At 45.9% G+C, this 15,404-nt stretch overlaps 1 protein-coding gene across 5 annotated transcripts in view; it reads left to right on the forward strand.

The window, feature by feature from the left end:
* The first annotated feature begins 1,621 nt into the window (after window positions 1-1,621).
* LOC308065232 (acetoacetyl-CoA synthetase) overlaps window positions 1,622-15,404 on the forward strand; it is a 45,624-nt gene continuing 31,841 nt past the window's right edge. The window contains exons 1-6 of one of the 5 annotated variants that reach the window (XM_080390955.1): window positions 1,622-1,718; window positions 2,567-2,766; window positions 3,488-3,610; window positions 6,793-6,896; window positions 11,391-11,511; window positions 14,508-14,621. In XM_080390955.1, the coding sequence (XP_080247081.1) occupies window positions 3,493-3,610; window positions 6,793-6,896; window positions 11,391-11,511; window positions 14,508-14,621 (457 nt within the window). In that variant the 5' untranslated portion in view covers window positions 1,622-1,718; window positions 2,567-2,766; window positions 3,488-3,492. Of the gene's footprint in view, window positions 1,719-1,746; window positions 1,884-2,566; window positions 2,767-3,205; window positions 3,400-3,487; window positions 3,611-6,792; window positions 6,897-11,390; window positions 11,512-14,507; window positions 14,622-15,404 lie in introns of those variants that run through there. The other 4 variants (XM_080390956.1, XM_080390957.1, XM_080390958.1 and 1 more) reach the window with 4 other exon arrangements.

The following is a 15,404-nucleotide window of genomic DNA, read 5'->3' on the forward strand; positions in this document are numbered from 1 at the left end:
ACTATGGACCAGTCCTTAACCTCACTGACCCTTATTTTTCTCTTTACTTCACTGACCCTTATTTTTCTGTCTTTACTTCATCTCACAGCCTCAACTTGTCATAGCTGACGGCTTTATGACCTCTTGTCATTGTAGGCCTTCTCTCTTCATGTTTTGCTACTAGTTCTGTGAGGCTTTTCTTGCAATGTGTCACTGCTGCTTTTTCTTCTTTTTCCCTTTTTGATTTTTTTCTTCCTCTCTTTCTGCAAATGCTTTTGATTTTGATTCTGGTTACTTGTATCCTCACACCACGTAGAGGTTGCAGAGATCATGGATGTCAAACAAGCCAGAAGTTTCTTGTTCTAATGCAGACTCATTAACCAGCTGTGAATATACACTGTGAATATAGGAATTTTTTAAAACTTTCCAAAATCTTTAGATTTCCTAATCCATTGTTGGATCAATGGATCATGGTCAGGTCTCAGCATACCGCACAGATTGCCGTGAGGTATTATTACAAAACATTTATCTCACAGGTCCCTGCATTTCATCACTGATGTTAATTTCACAGTCTGACTCCAGCTTTGTTACCTTATGAGGCCATAAGCAAGGTAGTGCCATCATCATCCTTTTTACTGTTAATGGGTTCAGAATCTTCTTTTGAAGGGCCTCTAAACTAATTTAATCTAAAGCAGAAAACATGATTTCATTTTTAAGGTATTATTACTATTAGTAGGTATAAAGCACGGCTTAAAAAGGTTTGAAAATGGTCAATTCCGGTTAATCTTATTCAGGCTAATTTCCTCCAGCTATCCTAATCTAGTCTCCAAACTATTTTTAGTAGTCACGGAGGTCCCATTCATGCCCACTTTCTCGTTAAAAGCTGCTTGATTTTCCTTCTTTTCCTTCCCGCTTTTCCAGAGTCACTTTTGAAAGAAAGGAAAAACGGTTTTCCTTGAGGCAAAACTAGACAAAGGGCAAGGGACATGGAGGCATAACCCACTCTAAGGAAGGCCGTAATAGTAAAACTGCTGCTAATAAATGAGAAGCTCTGACAGGCTTTCCTAGAAGCCCAAGTGTAATCACCGAATTCCCAGTGGACCCCTTCCTCCTTGAGCAGTAAGTGGGTCAGTCCATTTTAAACTGCCTTTTTCAGCTCTGCGAGAGGATTTTTGGTCCCTTCTCAGGTGATTTGGCTGCCCACTTTCTTTCTAGATGCACAGGTTGCTTTGGGTGAGGAAGGCTGCTGGGCTGCTGGTGCTTTTTTATCTTAAAACGCGTAATACGGCGATCACCGACGTGACACGCCGGTCTCGCCTCAGCGCTGAGGGGCCTCCCGGAGGGACCCTCCCTCCCGCCGAGCAGGATGAGAGCTCTGCTCCGATTGGGCACGCCTCCTTCTGATCCGGCTGTTCATTGGTGGGCAGGGAAGAGCCTTTGCGAGAGCTCTGCGGCAATTGGTTCTTTACGGTGCCAGCTCTTCCGCCGTCAGCCCAGCCGTGAGGAGAGCAGGCTCTGGGCTGATGTGGGGCCAGGCGCGTGGCAGCCAATCAGGCGCGCCGGCGTCGTGGCCGCCGTGCGCCGCGCGGGATCCGTCCGCCGCGCGGGGCCGCCCGGTCCCAGGGCACCTGAGGGGCGGCGGCGGGGCGGGCTGGGCGGTGGCCCCTCAGCCACGGCGCGGCGGGAAGCGGCGGAGCGGGGAATCCCTCGGGCCGCGGGTTGCGGGGCGCGAAAGTGAGGTAAAAATGGGAGATTTCAGGTTTGCTTCCAGTAGCCACAGGGAGTGCGTCAACGCCCGGCCGCGGCAGCTTCACCTGGAAGTCATGTCAGGTGTAATTCTCGGAGACCTGTAGAAAACCTGACGCAAAGCTCACCTTTACACCCCAGAGCAGGACAGACTGGGGGTAAGTTGATGTGGAGGGCTAGGGCTGCCCTCGAGATCCCTAGCAGAGGGCTGCACTGACACTGATGTGTGCCGCAATACTTTGTGTCCAAATACCTTGTGTACATATATTTGCATCGGTTAGCAGTCTTGCTACTGCAATAAATGTCTTGACAGCCCAAAGGGCAAAGAAATGTGTTTTCCATAGGCATGCAGAGAGATGGAGTTTCTAGGTCGTTTTTCTCTGCCACAGGCTGCGACTCCCAAGCCCAGATGAAACGGTGGAAGGGCCAGGCCCGGGCCTGGAGCAGGCATCCCGTGTGCCTGCTTTACCTCAGGCCTTGGCAGCCTGTCCACGCCACAGATTTCACACCTCCACTGACCTCTCCCAGCGCTGCTGCCAAGGAAAGGGAGGCACTTAAAAGCAAATAATGTGGCCTGTTTCCATCTCTAGCCTCTCTGAGTCCTCTGGGCTCTGGAGAGTTACTTGAACATACACTATACATACAGTTTTTCTTGAGGCGAGTCACTGCAGGATTGTTCAAGTCAAGTTGCCATGGCGTTCAAATTGAATAAAGTGGCAGTATTGCAGCAGCACAAAAATCGGAATGAAAGTTATAGGAAGTGTACTACTACTATGACATGTCTTTTACTTTCATATTTACACTGTATGCCTAATTTACCATCTAATTTGTGTTTTTCTAGGCTTCCCTGAATTAGAAGGGAAATCATGACCTTGAAAGTAACAGTTACATAAGCAGCACATATGCACAGTGACTTGAGCGTTGCTATTGAACACTTTGTTACCACCACTTAGTGAAAATCAGCTGTTGTGACATTGTGATTGCCAGTAAGAGCCAGACCTCGCATTTTGAAAGAAGAGAAGCAATCGATTTTAATCTGAGGTGGGAGCTCTGTAGGCAGAGCACGTTACAAAAGTGTAACTGGGATAGTGAGGCTGTGGAGAAAGGCAGCTCTTGCCTCATTAGTGGGTCCAAGACATCTGTCAGCGGAGACTGCTTCAGACCTGGGGGTGGGGGGGGTGGAAATGCCAAAGCAGCAGCAGTTTTGCAGATGCGGAAAGCACGAAGCGATGGTGTGTGCGTCCCCCCCCCGCCCCCCCCGCTGCCCGCACCGCGTGTGGTGGCCCTCAGGGGCGGCGGAGCTCTGCGCGTTAGTCGGCTGTTTCCGTCGCTCCCCGCGGCGGGGGCTGCCCTCAGGGCGGGGGCCGGGGGGATACGAGGCGGCCCCCAGTCGGGAGGAGCGCGGGGGCCGCTGCCGCCGGAGGGGAGGTACCGCTCGCCGGGGGGAGGCCGGGCGCTGCCGTCGTGAGGGGCCTCGCCGCAGCCGCTGCTGAGCCGGGCGGGGGCCGGCGCCTGCCCCCCGTTCACCCCGCACGACCGAGGGGGTGACTCGCTCTGTCCCGGCGGGCGGGGCGGTGCGCAACGCCCCGCACTCTTTTCTCCTCCGGCGGAAGGTTACGGGGTGCGGCGACCGGGGAGGGACCGGACGCCCTTAAAGCGTGCGGCCGCAGGAGGGTGAGCGTAGTCAGGGCTGGGGCGGGGCGGTGTGGGGTCGGTTCCCCGCGGTACTGGCGGTAGCTCGCTGTGCTTGCTCGCCTGACAGCCACCATGTCCCGGGAGCCCGAGATCATGGAGTCCCAGGTGATGTGGGAGCCTGACACGAAGCGCAACACCCACATGGACCGGTTCCGCGCCGCCGTGGCCAGCAGCTGCGGGCTCCGCCTGGGTGAGCGCCGGGCGGGGGGGCCCTGGGGGCCTTGCTCTGACTGGGGGAAGGGGGAGGAGGGGCGGGGAAGTCCTGCGGGGCTCTGCTTCCCCGGGGCTGGCCTTACCGCGGTGGCTGCGGGCAGTCTGCCTGTCCCGGATAGCCGGGTGGGGGGCAAGGTGCCTGCACACCCCACCTGGGGCGGGGGTGGGGGGTGAGGTGTCCCAGGCTGCGAGAGGGATGCTCGGCTTGTGCCTGGGGTAGAGGTCTCCGGTGCAGCATCTCGTGTAGCGTGAAGATCCAGGCTGATGGGGAATGCAAACAGCCTTTGCTGCGGCTGCCGGATGGCAGCCCAGGCGGCGGCCGTGCTGGTACCAGCTCTGTGCTCCTGGCTGCTCCTGTGTGGGCCAGGCTCTGCGTGCAGGGTTTTCCTTGGGCCTGAAGCGATGCTGCGGTGACTTGGTGGTGTAAGGGGATGTGGGAAGGAGGGATCTCTGCCACCGTGGCTGTGAGGCTCCTGTGAGCCTTACTATAGTGCTTTAATGGTATACATATGTGAGATCTGAATTAAGGCCATGCTCGTCTTTCTTTGTGATGAGTATGTTTTTGTAATATTTAAACATGCTGGGAAGGGAAAGGTGATGTGTAAGCTGGTTCAGTGGTGGAAGTTTTGGTTCTTTTGCTGTGCATCTGCCTAAGCTCCAGAACTTAAAGCTCTGCTTCATGCTCATTCAGAAATACCTGTATGGCTGTGAATAGGTGTGCAGTCCTTGCAGCTGGAAACAACCTGTCAGTTTTGAATGTAGTACCCCTTTGAGTAGGGGCTTGGACCTCCAGAGGTGGCTTTCAACCCAGATTGCCATGGTTTTCCAGTGACTGTGGTGGTGTCTCTGGGGTTATCAGGAGCCAGCGGTGCTGGCTGTGTGGGTTCATTCACATCATGAGCCAGGTGGATGCCAGTGCATGTGGGGGTCACATAAACTAGCTTGGTTTATGCCGTCTGGTTTCCCAAAGTGTCTGGGGACCGGGTTGACTTGTGTAGCTTTCCTGTAATCGCTTGTCTGATGGGGACTGGAGGGAGTGGTTTTGGCAAGTGGCCTGACAAGTTTGTCAGTGCAGTATAAATGTGTCTGTGGCATAAGCAGAAATATTCTGGAGTAGTAGCAAAGTAGCTAGTGCTTCTAGCGGTTCCTGTCTGGAAGACACTTGCGTACCTCGCTTGGGAACTTACTCTGTCGGCAAGCCAGGTCATTACTCTGACTGGTGGGGGATTTTGCATTATCATGTCAGAACTCCTGCTACGTAGGAAGTAAGCTACTACAGGTTTTTAGCTAACTCCTGAGTAGAAAAGCCATGTAACTGGTACTTGTATGATCAAGACCAAATACAGTTTCAGATGGGCTTCCCATGTTTACGGATGTAACAACTAGAATTCTTTTCAGTCCATTTTGAAGTGGCTATCTCCATTCAAGAGTGGATTCCTGGGCATATATAGAAACTTTTGTCAAGTTCCATTAGATTTGAAGTGATGTTCATTGGTCTGTGTGCTATGCAACAATGAAGAATGGATTCTTTATGTAACGTTAAGATGTGGACTCGCCGAGGAGAGCTGAGGGCAATGTAACCCTTTGAACAGCATGGCTCTGTCCAACCCTGAAAACGTAGTGACAAGATGCAGTGTTTGACTCCTGGCTAAGAGGACTATGCCCTGAAGGACTTGCATGCTAAAGCTCATTTTGGGGACAGAACGGACTGTTCATGTTATAAGAAATCAAGTTAGTGGTGACTTGTACCAGTTGCTCCAAGTAATCTGATAAATGCAAAAAAACTGATTTATTTTTTGGTAAAGTCTTAGCCCCACGCCAGCTGATGTGCATTGTATAGAGTGGTGAAGAGTAACTTGGGTGGAGTGTAAAAATAAAAAAAGGATGTAGGAGGCTGAGGCAATATGTAGGCAGAAGCTGAGTTCGGAGAAGGGTCTTTGTGTCTGTGTCAGTAATACCTAGGGAGCAATCTGATATCGATGGAAAAGATTGAGTGGAATAAGATGTGGAAGGGGCAGACTGGGTGGGGAAACAGCTGTAGTGATCAAGTGTAAGTGTAGAGATGGCTTGGAATGTTTTTTTTTCCTCTTATAAAGCTGGAAGATGTCTTCCTTGTAGGAGGAGGATGCAAAGATGATTTCTGAAGCAAAGAGCTGGATAACAGAATGACAAACCAAAGAGAATTCGAGAAAATGACTTCAAGTGGTTTAGCTGGAAGCATTAAATAGGAAGCACAGTTGGCAGAGCAGGAAACTGTTAGTACTGTCACTTATGGCAGACTCGTATTCAATTTGGCTGTTGGCACAGCTTCAGACAGTGTGGCCATGACTTGGGAGTGTCACTTTCAAGCTGGTGATGAGGAATCAGCTCAGTTACTCATACCCAAGACTGTTCTACACGCTGAATTTCAGTATTTGGTTTGAATTGTGGAGTTTTGATACGCATTCCTTGGGTTACTTGATTGGTATCACAGTCATGCAAGATTTAAACTGCTTGCTTCCATGTTTTTAATGCTGGGTCACGGTTTTACTATCTAGCTAGTAAACATCTCTTTTTAGCTTCATTCATGCTGGTTTAGCATGAGAAGGTAAGCTGCAGTCTGTCAGACCCCTTATTCATTAAGGAATAATGCATGCTTCCTTTGTAACAGCGCTGTTGATACTACAGTTAGATGGCAAGTGCATCTAATCCCAGTGTTGCCACGCTCTTGGAGGTCTTTGGTCCCAGACTGGAACCATAAGGGTTCTTGTCAGGAAGACTTGTTTATCTTCTGCTGTATTAAATCATTTGGTTGATGATACGATAGGGAGCGGAAATACCAGTGAGCGGGACAGAGTCTCTGAAGTATTGCATCTTTGGTTTCACTGAGGGAGTGGGTAGATGTTGCACAGAGTTACTAGAAGAGGTCTCTGTCTGTGTGGTGGTGAATGGCTTGTAACGGGTGAAATGTTGCCATGTGTTCAGGTAGACCGTTTCTGTTGATGCTATAGTCACTTGCCCTGTACAGAAGGGATCTGTTCTGACCTACTCTATGTGATCAGTTCGACCTTACTAGTTGTTTTAGCCACAAATTTTCTTTATCCAGGATCTCTGTAAGTATAGTTTGTTTACATTCCTATAATTCTCTACATAATGCTAACAGGTATCTATTACTTCTAGCCAACTACAATGACTTATACCAGTGGTCAGTGGAATCCTTCTCAGACTTCTGGGCAGAATTCTGGAAGTACAGTAACATTGTATGTTCTCGCCTGTATGATGAGGTAAGTGTTTCTCTTGGTCACGTGCAACGCAAGATGGCAATAAACCAGTTTTACAATCGGTCTTTTGACCTGTTCCTGGAACCTTTGCAAGTGATGTGAGGAATCTCTCGAGTGTACAGTCCTGAATTTCCTTGTGTGGTGGATGGTGGTGTTCTGTTGCTGGTAAACATTAGGACAGTGAAATCGCGAAGTTCTGTTGTCCTAAACAGTTCTGCTGTAGTGTCCTTGTGGTTATTGTGCTCTCGTATACCTTGCAAGTCCTGGCTGCTTGTGGGGAGTCTACCAATATACTGCTTTCTGCTTTTAGATCATGCTGGCAGAATATCATCTTGATTTTGTAAATGCTGGCATGCAGTCAAGTTCATGTTTATGTTCCCTGAGTCAGCTTATCTGATAAGTATACCTCTTGCACTCTGGTTTTGTAGAACTGGTTGTGGAAGTCTCTGCAACCAGATGTAGGCTTGAAATGTCTCTGAGGGAACGGTAGTGGTTGACTGCAGTCACAGGTGGAATACCAGACCATGCTGCGGTGTTGCCTTGAGGTAAAGGTGACCTTGAAGCTCTTGTGCATGGAGGGCAAAGCTGGAGCCCTTGGTACAGCCCTGTTGTAGGGTATCAGCATCACCCTGTGGTTTTCCATCTGAGGAAGATGATTGGCTAATTACTTAAAGAGCTCGACACAGGGGAACCTTCCTTGGATTTAGTAAAGAGAGGACTGGACTTCTGTCTTAATCCCTGGAGGCCATCTGTTCCAAGCACACTTGGAGTACTGGCAGTTTTGCAGAGGGAACTGGTAAGTTTCTTTTGCCTCTTCCTGTCTTAGAAATTTCTGTGCTGTGTGATATGATAAAGTGGTTCCTCCTGCTGTGAAACTGTGCTCGGGTGTTGTGATGTGACCCACCCTTTAGAAAGGTGAATTGAGCAAGAATGTAAGAACTAGCCTGCCTTTTGAAGTATGTAGTCTGAAGACTATACATTGATCTTTTATCTTCTCTAGATGGTAGTTCAAAATCTGACCAGGTTGTATTTGCATCGTGTATTTTCTTGACATACTCTGTGCTGCTAGCAAGGCCATCTTTCTAAATTTCCACATGAATGCAAATTGTCCTGAGCAAGTAGTTCAGAGGAGCTGTTTTGCACCTGCGTATCTGTACTGAGCAAGCTGGACGATAACACTTTTCTCTTGCTTTGCAGGGCTGGTGCTCCTGGAAGTCTGGCCCTCCAGACACCGCCAGTGGCGGCTGAACTGGAAGGGAGGCTGAAGCAGGCAGCGGTGGCTTAAAAACGCAGGTTTCCTGAGGATAAGAAGCAAGAAGATGAGGATGTTTAGGAAGGCTTTAACCAGACTACTTGTGAGCTTCTGGGCCCCTGCGTGCCTGTTCTCACATCATGGCGAGACCATTGTAGATCTTAAAACGGGAGCAGCAGTCAGCTGACAGACAAGTACTGCAGGAGATCCTTGACTCACTTTTAATGGCTATTGCTGTTTGCCTCTAGCTTCCCCCTAGTGTCAGCTTCGAGGCTTGGCTCCAGCTTTGAGCGTCAAAGCTGACTTGCTGTTGGTCCTTACCATGGGTCCTTTTCTGTTGTATGTCAGGAGGAAAGGCTGGTCACAGTAACTGAGCTGTTCTGTGGTAGCTAAAGAGCTGAGAAGGTTTGATTTGAAGTGTCTTATGACTTGATCCTTGCTGCTTGTTGGAAGTAAGCATTATGCTTTGGGGAGAATAGTTTTTTTCATGAACTGGAGATGACTCCTTTGTCCCCAGCCAGTTAAACAGTTTATACTCCCACAGGTCATTCCAAGAAAGCCAATAAAGCCTTGTATATGTGTAAAATACAAGAAGCCAGTGTTTCATTTAAACTTAGTAAAGTTTTTAAGTGTTTGTAGACATGCTCATGACACTCTGCGGCATTTGACATCCATGCCACTTTTAAAAGAAGTACTGCAAGTACTTGCAGTATACAAAGCTATATTGGCACGGCAGCGTTGGTGGTGTTACGTCAAGTAGCTGTTCATATGAAATGCCTTAAAACTTTCAACTTTCTGCTATGAGAAGCTGTTATTCCTGTGGAGGGAGTGTTTTCTGGTATTGTCTGCTCTCTAGCTTTTCATGAGGCATGCTGTTTTGCTGCTCTTGATCTTCAGGTGATACAGAACCTCATATGTACCACCGTAAGGCAAGGATTATCTGTCTCATGGTAAGGGTGAGATTCATTCTCAAAGGTATAGTCTCTGCTTAGGGTAAGCACAGTCGCTGGGGCATGACAATGCATGGTTCTAGCGCAGCTAGCAAACCACTTCAGTGAGGGAAAATGCAGTAGAGGTGTGGACAGGCGATATTGCTAATATGATGCTTTTTTGTAGCTGCTGAGGTCTGGGAAGTAGTCACTGATGAGCTGCTATGAAAAGCAATTGTAGAACAGGAGCTGGTGGTGTGGGAGTACAGCTGATAGTTGGCATGTTCACCTAACCACACAGATGGGCCTTGTGTGCTTCAGTGCTGCTGTGGGTGGGAGTACAGCCTTACTCATTAAAGGAGGACTGCAGTCAGCAGCACTGTAGACTGCACTCTTTCCCTGTACTTGCTGAGCGTTTGGGACTGTATGAAGTGAAAGATTTGTTGCAAAGCTCTGCATTTTTACAAGCCTGCTAGAACTGGGGTCTTCCAGTAAAAATTAGCAGACCTTTGGTTTCTGTTGCTTGCTGAGACCTTGCCTCTAAGGGAGAGATCAGGTTGTTTGTGTGACACAGTACCACTACCACAGGGACTGGGCTTAACGAGGAGTCATGGGTGTTAATGGAGTAGAAAATAACGGAGCATCAAGTATAGGAGTCCAGCACCTTATGCTGGCGGAGCCCTTTGAAGGGGTGGTGTTCCTCTTCAGGAAAAAATAGAATTGTGTTAGAACTTGTCCTGGAAAATGTTGGAAACATTCTGCTTGCTTTTCTTCAAGCTGAGGAAGTTGGGAATGAGTCACTTCTCAAGAGTGGCCTCTAATTACTGCAGTAATACATGCTGGTATAAAACAATATTTCTGTAGCCAGAGTTGATAAACTATAAATGTTATAAGTCAGTTCTAGGCAGTCATTACAAGCAGAGAAATCTGCTTGAGTTCCCATTGTTGGAAAATTCAAGTGAAAGTAGTAGAGTACCTCACATGAGCTTTAAGTTCTCTTCTACAAATTCAGGATTGCCTATGGTAATAAACACACTGCGTGTCTGAAAGCACAACGATATTAGGTTTTCTGGAATGGGAAGCATTTTGAGTTCTGCCTGGCTTTCAGAAGAGCTCTTTACTTGGTCCAAAAGAATGCTGTTTCTGGCCATGCATGTGCAGTCCACGAGAGAACCTGAGGGTATAAACGGAAGCTTTCAAAAAGACAACTGTAGACTAGTCAATTTTAAGATAACAAAATTCATGTGCTGCTGGGCAGTTGAATCTCTAAACAGTGGGGCATTTTGGAAAGAATTTACCTAACTTTGTGGCTAATGCTAAGGGGCTCTTTACCTATCACTGTCTTTAAAGGTATAGTCTTAACTGTGACTTAACAAGGGGTCATTTAATATTTTGAGGCTTGATTAGTTCAAGATGGGGGAGGCTGTTTCAGCTGAACATATCTTTTGTGACTTTTCATTAAAGTGTTTCAATTCTTTGTGTGTCTTAGGGCTAAGACATAAGTGGGGAATTCCTTAATGTGGGCTTATTAGGTTGAACCATCTTTTTAGAAAATGGCAAGTGAAGGCTGGTAGAAATGCGTGCAGTCAGTTTGTGGTACAGTATTTCTTGGGTGTGGAGGTTAGTTGCGGTCCTTCTTCTGCACTCTGGATGAAGCTGTGGAGTACTTAAATGTTTACGACAACTGAATCCTAAAAAAAAAAAATAAATAAAAAAAATTAGAAAATTAACTAAAAAGTTCAAGCTTTTTATTCTATGTTTGACTATACATTTCCCTTACTTAGTCTAGGGTTAATTTGAATTACCCTTGTCTGAGTTCCTGCCGTTGGACTCTTGTACCTTGTGACTCATGCTGGGGAGGAATGGGTACTCGCACCTTCCCGGGTTTGGTTTTCGTAAGGGGGAGGCTGGGTGGTGTGGCCTGGTAGGGAGCTGCAACACACTGTAGCTCAGTCCCTGGTTGGGATGTTTCCAGAGGCAAAGCCCTGGCGTGCACTGTGGTTTGTGTGTGTCTTGTGGTCTGGATGTAGTCATAGTGGTTTGCTTCCCTCTGTGTATTTAAGGCTGGTCCAAAGGTAGAACTGTCAGCAAGGAACTGTTTCTAGTTTTATTGTAATGATGTCTTTGCTTGTGACAGTTGACAAGTAACTAATCCTTCCAAGCCTGTAGTGTCTGTTTGCCATCTGTAAGCTGGGAAGAATGATTCTTGCCTGATGGAGTGTATGAAGAGCTTGGAATTAATGAGCTGATTTCTGTACAATGCTCTGAAAAAGAAATTACATTGCAGTCTTCCACTAACACGTATTTTATTTTCAGGTGGTTGATACATCCAAAAGTATTGCAGATGTCCCGGAATGGTTTAAAGGCAGCCGTCTGAACTATGCAGAAAATCTTCTGAAGCACAAGGACAATGACAAGATTGCACTGTATGCAGCAAGTAAGAAAAAATTAATGGCTTATATTTGTAGTTCACTGGACAAGGCCTTAAAACAGCTCTCCTTTTTATGAGTCCTGGAAATAAACTGGCTTGGGTGAGGAGAAAAAGAGGAAAATGAAGTCAGGAACTCTGCAGAATCTACAGTACAGCTCTACAAAACCCCAGCAAAACATGCTCTGGGACTATAGATAGTTCTGCAGGTTTATGGCAAATTAAAGTTGTCTTAGAATGTGCTTGAATTCGTTTAGGTAGTGGAGATCATGCTGCGTTCAGCATCACTCTCTTTGAGCTATTACTTCACACTTGTTATAAACACTTGCCTAATGCCTGCCTTCAGCAAGCCTTTTGGCACTGTTACTTGATATTGCCTTTCCCACTCTCTTACTGTGCCTTTTTTTTCTTGTGAACACTAAGGACTACATGGGGCGTAGGTAGGAATTAACTCTTCTTGCTGTTGACAACACGGTAAGGAAAGTTATATGAATGGGAGACTCGGAATCTTGCTTTTCTGGAACACTGCAGCTCAGTCTTATTTTTTTTTGCTGTGCTGGAGAAGATTTAAGTCTAGTAAAATCTGGACATACTCCGTGCTGAGGGTGGTGATATTAAGGCAATGTCCCTTCCCTGTATTTGCTGACTTTGGTAACTTAAACACGATTCTAATCTCTGTTTGATGGGATTAGCTTCTCTGCGGGTGAGTGAGTGCTTCCTTAGGGAGTTGTATTCTGAGCTTCCCTTTTGCTGGACCTAATCCTTATCATAAGACCAAGCAGTGATGCTTCTTAATAGCTCAACAATAAACAACGAACTCCTACAGCTCATTAGGAGAGAAAATTACGCAGAACTATGGATTGATTGTGTAGGTGTTAAAAGTCTTAGATTCTGATTTCTGATGCATAGGGATCAGGTTTTGAATTACGTGTGTTAGTGTTGTTCAGATAGCTGCTCAGAAACAATACGAGACAACAGAACAGTCTTCTGTAAGCATACTGCTGGAGAAGAAATACTTACCACTTGCATTTTACTGTATAGAGGTATTGGAAGAAACCTCTCTGATCCTATGTATGTGTGTATATATATGTAAAATCATCAACTACCAGTTCAGAGAGAATGGGAAAATCTGTGACCCAGTTCCAGTGTAGTAAGAATGGATCTGGTGAAGCCTGGTGGAAATGAGGCTGGTGACAGAAAGCTGGCTTCGAAGGGATGGACTCATTGCTTTCAAATTTTGATATCATTAGAAAAGCTGCTTATGCATTATTTGATGGAGGAAAAAATCAGTGTAGTACATCTGTGCAACAGCTGGAAGCCAAACACTGATTAGTAAGCTAGCTCTAAATGTGCATAGAATTTATGCAATTGATTTGTTGATGTTAAAAGCCAAACATGCAACTTGAGAAAGTGGAGTTAAACACTTTCAGTTCAAACTATTGAAGGAATTATTATCAACTGAGTGAATTATTTGGTTTGACTTGTGATTGCTTTGTCCCTGTAGATCTTGTTTCTTGTTAGGAAGTAGGGGTGTACCACAGACTCACTGTTTTGTGTCCCAGTCACAGGTGATAATACCAAAAGGAGCAAAATTATTTGTTATTATACAGTTGAATACTGTATCAGTGCTGGAGTGAATACATTTACTTCTGTGGTGAACAGACTTCCACCTGCATTTCTTTTCATGACCTTCTACTGTATTTAATCTTCTTAAGATCTCTTAAGTCTGAGTATTTTTTGTTCACCCATTGCTGCTAGGTCAGAGTGGTGTTTTGGGAACCTGTTAGGTTCGTGTGTTCATTAGGGGGGGTGCTGTGGAGCAATGTGGGTGTAACAGAGCACAGGAATGTAAATGTAACTTGCCTGAACAATTTCACTTGTCACTGGCTCCCACTCTGAATCTCTTATTTGTGACTCCCTTCTCCTGGAGGCTTTAATAATGGAGCAAGATCAGAGTCCTGTTTCTTGTGGTTCTATGGGAACATGGAAGCCGTCAGCAGTCCCTGCTTGGCTTATGAACTACATGTTAATTGACTTTTGTGTTTCCCATTGCAACCTGTTCTCTTGTTCCGTGTAAGTTCAGGCTTACTGGGATGGAAGTTTAAGAAGGCAAAAGAGGAAAAAAATATGGTTCCTAGCTTAAGGAAATCAGACTGATGGTAGCTGGACTGCAAGGACCTGATGTACCCAGGCCATGCAGTATGCTTTTGTTGACAGCCTTGGCACATGTGTTTTAGTAAGTGCTGGATACAGGAAACAGGACAGGCCACCTGGTTTGCAGGACTCTCACTGAGGAAGTACAGGAAGGGACCTTTAAGATGACAGACTTTGTCATTCATAACATTTAGATTAGTTCCTTTTGTTTCACAAGTGATTTAGTAACAACTTATGCAACATCTGACATTCAGTACAAAAATGGAAACACCCTGCAGATCTTTTCCAGAGATAAATGGAGTCCAGTCTAGTGTATTTGCTTTGTCGTATGTGGGCAAATGACGTTTAAAAAGCATATTGAAAGTCAGACCTTAGTAACTCTGTGCATGATTTTCAAGTCAGTGACTTGCTCTAATGAAACCTAAAGTTGGCACCTTAATGCTGCTTCCTAGACCTGATGAGATAACCGAGTGAAAAGGGAAAATGGGGTTGTTGTTTCCATGTTAGAAAGTAGCCTTTGTGAGTGCCATCTGTTTATGATAAATGCACTTTGAGAATATATCTTTCTGCAGTGAATAGTTTGCTTTTTGGCAGCTGTACATTCCTGTCTTTAAAAATGTCTTCATGTCTACTGAATGAATACTACTGATTAATCCTTGATTCCCATTAAAAAGAAAAGCTTGGTACAGTTCAAGAGGAACTTGAAAAGCAAAAAGTATAATTATTAGTGGAAACTCTTTTCCTAAAATTGCTTTGTATTTTTTTTCTTCCAGAATCAGTTGTTTGTACTAGACTCTATTTATGCTGCAGTGCATAATTTCTGACTTGTTGTTTTAATCCTCTTTCCTCAGAGGAAGGCAAAGAAGAAATCTTGAAAGTTACTTTTGAAGAACTGAGACAAGCTGTAGCACTGTATGCTGCAGCCATGAGGAAGATGGGGGTGAAAGTAGGAGATAGAGTTGTGGGTGAGTAACTTTTTTTTTTAAAGAACAGAAGATGAAATTTTCCTCAAATATGCAAGTGAGTAGTCAGGGTTATAGAAACATGAATATGAAATGCTATTTCACAGAAGCATTCTGAAGAAAAAGCTCTTATGCTGCTATATTTACATTTGTATGAAATACACTTCTAGAGGGAAGGATCCAGGATTAGCCTGCAAGTTCTGTAGCACTGGAGGGGGAAGGAAAATAACCTCATTCATAGCTTCACTAAGGTCTGCTTCATAAGCATGCCGTGGAAGCCAAAGTGATGGAGCCTGTGCATCTAGCGGAGCCTTGACTCACAAGGTCTGGCAAATTCACTTGGGGGCAGTCTTGGGAATTACGGTCCCAGGTCGGTGGTTCTGGTACCAGCTGGCAGTTACTGGCCCTACAGCCCCAGGTAAAATGGTGCACTGAGTTGAACTTCTTGAGGAATGAACTTACACTACCTTCTGCCACCAGTGCTTGGGGAGTAGTGTTTTCCAGAATGGTGGTAGTGAACAGCTGGTGAGCAGTGACTTTTCAAGTCACATCAGTGCAGAGATTAGTAGTTAGAACCCTATGACCCTTTCAGTACCTCACAATCTTCTGGAGTAGTATTTCCTGTCATAAGAATGTCATGTGGATTTTTCTATGTAAATGACATTTTTGTCCTGTGAACAGCTTGTAGATTATACAGCCCAGGCACAGAAAGGAGTTACTCGGGCTGGCCTCAGTCCATTTATTTCTAAACTGCTGATTTTGATCTCCCAGCTGAGCAGCTTCATC

This window comes from Falco punctatus, assembly GCF_963210335.1.
Source record: "Falco punctatus genome assembly, chromosome: 1".
NCBI classification, from domain to species: Eukaryota; Metazoa; Chordata; class Aves; order Falconiformes; family Falconidae; genus Falco; species Falco punctatus.